This window comes from Mustelus asterias, unplaced genomic scaffold (genome assembly GCF_964213995.1).
Source record: "Mustelus asterias unplaced genomic scaffold, sMusAst1.hap1.1 HAP1_SCAFFOLD_618, whole genome shotgun sequence".
Lineage (NCBI taxonomy): Eukaryota > Metazoa > Chordata > Chondrichthyes > Carcharhiniformes > Triakidae > Mustelus > Mustelus asterias.
Genome location: NW_027590567.1, coordinates 127,140 through 132,838, shown reverse-complemented (window position 1 = coordinate 132,838; position 5,699 = coordinate 127,140). Strand labels below are relative to the sequence as shown.

Sequence of the window (5,699 nt, the reverse complement as noted above, 5' to 3'; positions counted from 1 at the left end):
GAGTGTGGGGATAGGGAGACCGGGGACTGTGCGCAGTAACTCCGAGTGTGGGATAGGGAGACGGGGACTGTGCACAGTAACTCCGAGTGTGGGGATAGGGAGACCGGGACTGTGCACAGTAACTCCGAGTGTGGGGATAGGGAGACCGGGACTGTGCGCAGTAACTCCGAGTGTGGGGATAGGGAGACCGGGACTGTGCGCAGTAACTCCGAGTGTGGGGATAGGGAGACCGGGACTGTGCGCAGTAACTCCGAGTGTGGGGATAGGGAGACCGGGACTGTGCGCAGTAACTCCGAGTGTGGGGATAGGGAGACCGGGACTGTGCGCAGTAACTCCGAGTGTGGGGATAGGGAGACCGGGACTGTGCGCAGTAACTCCGAGTGTGGGGATAGGGAGATCGGGACTGTGCACAGTAACTCCGAGTGTGGGGATACGGAGACCGGGACTGTGCACAGTAACTCCGCGTGTGGGGATACGGAGACCGGGACTGTGCACAGTAACTCCGCGTGTGGGGATACGGAGACTGGGACTGTGCGCAGTAACTCCGAGTGTGGGGATAGGGAGACCGGGACTGTGCACAGTAACTCCGAGTGTGGGGATACGGAGACCGGGACTGTGCACAGTAACTCCGAGTGTGGGGATAGGGAGACCGGGACTGTGCACAGTAACTCCGAGTGTGGGGATAGGGAGACCGGGACTGTGCGCAGTAACTCCGAGTGTGGGATAGAGAGACCGGGACTGTGCACAGTAACTCCGAGTGTGGGGATAGGGAGACCGGGACTGTGCGCAGTAACTCCGAGTGTGGGGATAGGGAGACCGGGACTGTGCGCAGTAACTCCGAGTGTGGGGATAGGGAGACCGGGACTGTGCGCAGTAACTCCGAGTGTGGGGATAGGGAGACCGGGACTGTGCGCAGTAACTCCGAGTGTGGGGATACGGAGACCGGGACTGTGCGCAGTAACTCCGAGTGTGGGATACGGAGATTGGAAATTATGTTGTGTGGGGGGGGGGGTAGTGCTGCTCTCATTCGAGTAATGATACCTCGGGTTTAGCCACGGGGTGTGGGGTTAAGACGTGTTGGTGCTAAATTCTTGCTCGGGTCAGTGTGGTGAGGCACTGGCGTGTGTGTCTGGACTGCTTTTGTTTAAATACATGTGACAGGCGATTGAAGGAACTCTGCTAATTCTCACCCCACTGCCTTCGTAATAGTGAATCTGTGAACATTTGGGTAGCTAATGTCTTGCTGTATACTACGCGATGTATTTTCGGATAAGATAACTTAACCCTTGTATCCACTGTTGGTGTAATTAAAGTAAAACTTAACGGATTGAAGAGAAAGCTACTCCTTTTTTCTTTGCACACCTCTGCGCCTGTACCACACGAAAACATTGCCCTCCACTGAGGCATAGCGGACAGGGAAGAAGGTTATCTCCGATTGCAAGGGGATCTTGATCAATTGGGCCAGTGGGCTGACGAATGGCAGATGGAGTTTAATTTAGACAAATGCGAGGTGATGCATTTTGGTGGATTGAACCAGGGCAGGACTTACTCAGTTAATGGTCGGGCGTTGGGGAGAGTTACAGAACAAAGAGATCTAGGGGTACAGGTTCATAGCTCCTTGAAAGTGGAGTCACAGGTGGACAGAGTGGTGAAGAAGGCATTCGGCACGCTTGGTTTCATCGGTCAGAACATTGAATACAGGAGTTGGGACGTCTTGTTGAAGTTGTACAAGACATTGGTAAGGCCACACTTGGAATACTGTGTGCAGTTCTGGTCACCCTATTGTAGAAAGGATATTATTAAACTAGAAAGAGTGCAGAAGAGATTTACTAGGATGCTACCGGGACTTGATGGTTTGAGTTATAAGGAGATGCTGGATAGACTGGGACTTTTTTCTCTGGAGTGTAGGAGGCTGAGGGGTGATCTTATAGAGGTCTATAAAATAATGAGGGGCACAGATCAGCTAGATAGTCAATATCTTTTCCCAAAGATAGGGGAGTCTAAAACTAGAGGGCATAGGTTTAAGGGGAGAGATACAAAAGTGTCCAGAGGGGCAATTTTTTCACACAGAGGGTGGTGAGTGTCTGGAACGAGCTGCCAGAGGTAGTAGTAGAGGCGGGTACAAGTTTGTCTTTTAAAAAGCATTTAGACAGTTACATGGGTACGATGGGTACAGAGGGATATGGGCCAAACGCGGGCAATTGGGATTTGCTTAGGGGTTTAAAAAAAAGGGCTGCATGGACAAGTTGGGCCGAAGGGCCTGTTTCCATTCTGTAAACCTCTATGACTCTATGAGAGGGGCTCCTCCAACCCAATCCTCCCCAGAGGCATTCCCTGCAGTCCACCAGAACTCTGCTCCCCATTTCCAAAATAACACAGTGGGGGTGGGGTTTGTTCGCTCCTTCTTCCCCCACCCCTTTGGATCCGGATTCAGTCACGCCTCAAATGCACTGCCCCCCCCCCCCCCCCCCCCCACCTCCCCCTCCCCATACTGATTTGGAGACTGCTCCTGTCTATAACCGTGTAGAATGCACAGACCAGCCAGGGTTACATACATTGCAAATGGGGATTCCATTTCAGCCCCTTCTCCCTTGTAGTTGGGGTGTGCAGGAGACCGGGACTGTGCACAGTCACTCCGAGGGTGGGATAGGGAGACTGGGACTGTGCACAGTCACTCCGAGTGTGGGGATACGGAGACCGGGACTGTGCGCAGTAACTCCGAGTGTGGGATACGGAGACCGGGACTGTGCACAGTCACTCCGAGGGTGGGATAGGGAGACTGGGACTGTGCGCAGTAACTCCGAGTGTGGGATAGGGAGACCGGGACTGTGCGCAGTAACTCCGAGTGTGGGATAGGGAGACCGGGTCTGTGCGCAGTAACTCCGAGTGTGGGGATAGGGAGACCGGGTCTGTGCGCAGTAACTCCGAGTGTGGGGATAGGGAGACCGGGACTGTGCGCAGTAACTTCAAGTTTATTCGCTCAAAGTATGTGGGTGTCGCCCAGTCCAGTGTTTATTACCCGCCCCTAATTGCCCCTTGAGAAGGGGGTGGGTGAGCCGCCATCTTGAACCCGCTGCAGTCCCCGTGTGGTGTAGGTACACCCACTGTGCAGTTAGGGAGGGAGTTCCAGGATTTTGACCCCAGCCACAGTGAAGGAACGGCCGATATATTTCCAAGTCGGGATGGTGAGTGGCTCGGAGGGGGGAACTTGCAGGTGGGGGTGTTCCCCATGTGTCTGCTGCCCCCCCCCTTGTCCTTCTAGATGGTAGAGGTGGCGGGTTTGGAAGGAGCTGTGGAAGGAGCCTTGGTGAGTCGCTGCGGTGCGTCTTGTAGACGGTTCACACGGCTGTCACTGTGCGTCGGGGGTGGAGGGAGTGAGTGTTTGTGGTTAGCGTGTCGATCGAGCGGGGCTGCTTTGTCCTGGATGGTGTCGAGCTTCTTGAGTGTTGTTGGAGCCGCACCCATCCAGGCAAGTGGGGGGTGTTCCATCACACTCCTGACTTGTGCCTTGTAGATGGTGGACAGACTTTGGGGAGTCAGGAGGTGAGTTACTCTCCGCAGGATTCCCAGCCTCTGACCTGCTCTGGGAGCCACAGTATTTATATGGCTGGGTCCAGCTCAGTTTCTGGTCAATGGGAACCCCCAGGATATTGATAGTGGGGGGATTCAGTGATGGTAACCCCCAGGATGTTGATAGTGGGGGATTCAGTGATGGTAACCCCCCAGGATGTTGATAGTGGGGGATTCAGTGATGGTAACCCTCCAGGATGTTGCTAGTGGGGGATTCAGTGATGGTAACCCCCAGGATGGTGATAATGGGGGGAATTCAGCGATGGTAACTCCCAGGATGGTGATAGTCTGGACGGATTCAGCTATAACCCCCAGGATGTTGATATTGAGTGGTGGAGTAGGCTTAAGGGTCCGAGTGGTTTACTCCCAGCTCAGGTGCGGCTCTTGCTCCCTCTCCCAGGTCATCCTTCTCCCTCTGGTACTCTCTCAATATTGGAATACAGCAAGCGCAGTGGACAATTCCTGGTTAATGAAATTGAGAGCCAGAATTCGTATCCCACCTCGGCCGTGTGAGAAATTTGGATTGGAGAAAAAGGACAATTCCGTGGAAACTTTGTGCCTTCCACTCATCAGGACAGACTCATGACTGCCAAATAACAATTTATACCGGGTGGAAAAATGATTGGTCAAGTAATTGCCATGGAAAATGCACCAGGGAGCTCAATAAAGTTACAATACCTGGCCATTGTCTTTCTCTTTCCAGAGGGAGGTTCTTGTGTATGACTAGATGTAGCCTCTAGCAGACTTGACTGAGCCACACCTTGAACAAATCGACTATAATCTTCCCCTGGTTATTAATGTAATTCACACACCTTTGGAATATTGTGAGCAATTTTGGACCCTGTATCTAAAGACGTGCTGGCCTTGGAGAGGGTCCAGAGGAGGTCCACAAGAATGGGGGAATGAAAAGCTTGAGGTAAGAGGTGCGTTTGAGGACTCTGGGTCTGTATTCGATGGAGTTTAGAAGGATAAAGGGGAGGGGAATTTTATTGAAACTTACAGAATAAGGAAAGTAATAGGCAGAAAAATCAAGGGCCAGAGTCAGATTAGGACCGAGTAAAAAAAATTGTAGGAAAGAGGAAATGAAATGTTAAAATTGTCCACCTTAAAGTTTCGCTGGAGTTCAGACAAATGAGGGAGGATCTCGTAGAGACTTATAAAATTCTAACAAAACTAGACAGGACAGGGAGGATATTCCCGATGGTGGGGGGAGTCCAGAACCAGGGGGGGTCACAGTCTGAGGATTCAGATTAGGACGGAGGTGAGGAGACATTTCGTCACCCAGAGTGGTGAGCCTGTGGAATTCATTCCCACAGGAAGTAGTTGATGCCAAAACACTGAATGTATTCAAGAGGCGGCTGGATATAGCACTTGGGGCAAACGGGATCAAAGGTTACGGGGAGAAAGCAGGATTAGGCTATTGAGTTGGATGATCAGCCATGATGGTGATGAATGGCAGAGGAGGCTTGATGGGCCGAATGGCCTCCTCCTGCTCCTATCTTCTATGTACCTGAATGCTTGGACCATTCGAAATGAAATGGATGAATTAGTTGCACAGATAGATGTAAAGGGGTTTGATATAGTTGGCATGAGGGAGACGTGGCTCCAAGTTGAGCAAGGATGGGAAATAAACATTGAGGGTTATTCAGTGTTTAGGAAGGACAGACGGAAAGGAAAAGGTGATGGAGGCGCATTGTTGGTTAAGGATGATATTGATACGATATTGAGGAAAGATATTAGCACAGATGATGTATGGGTCGAGTTAGGAAATAAGGGGCAAAAACATTGGTAGGGGTGGTACACAGACCACCAAACTGTTGTGATGTTGGGAAAAGAATTAGACAGGAAATCAGAGATGCGTGTCTTAAAGCAACATCTGTGATTATGGGTGACTTTAATCTGCATATAGATTGGGAGAGTCAAATTAGTCACAGTACAATAGAGGAGGAATTTCTGGAGTGCATACGGGATGGTTTTATGGAGCAATACATTGAGGAACCAACAAGGGCGCAGGCCACTTGGACTGGGTGTTGTGCAAGGAGAAAGGATTAGTTGGCAATCTAGTTGAGAGAGAACACTTGGGGACGAGTGACCATATGATAGAATTGTCAAGGTGGATAATGATGTAG

The 5,699-nt window shown here is 51.2% G+C and overlaps 1 protein-coding gene across 1 annotated transcript in view; it reads left to right on the top strand.

Moving 5' to 3' along the window:
* The window catches only part of LOC144487144 (uncharacterized), a 15,248-nt gene extending 11,092 nt beyond the window's left edge, over nt 1–4,156 (top strand). The window contains exon 4 of the mRNA XM_078205203.1: nt 3,971–4,156. Coding sequence (XP_078061329.1) covers nt 3,971–4,156 — 186 coding nt within the window. The remainder of the gene's footprint in view (nt 1–3,970) is intronic.
* The last annotated feature ends 1,543 nt before the right edge of the window (nt 4,157–5,699 follow it).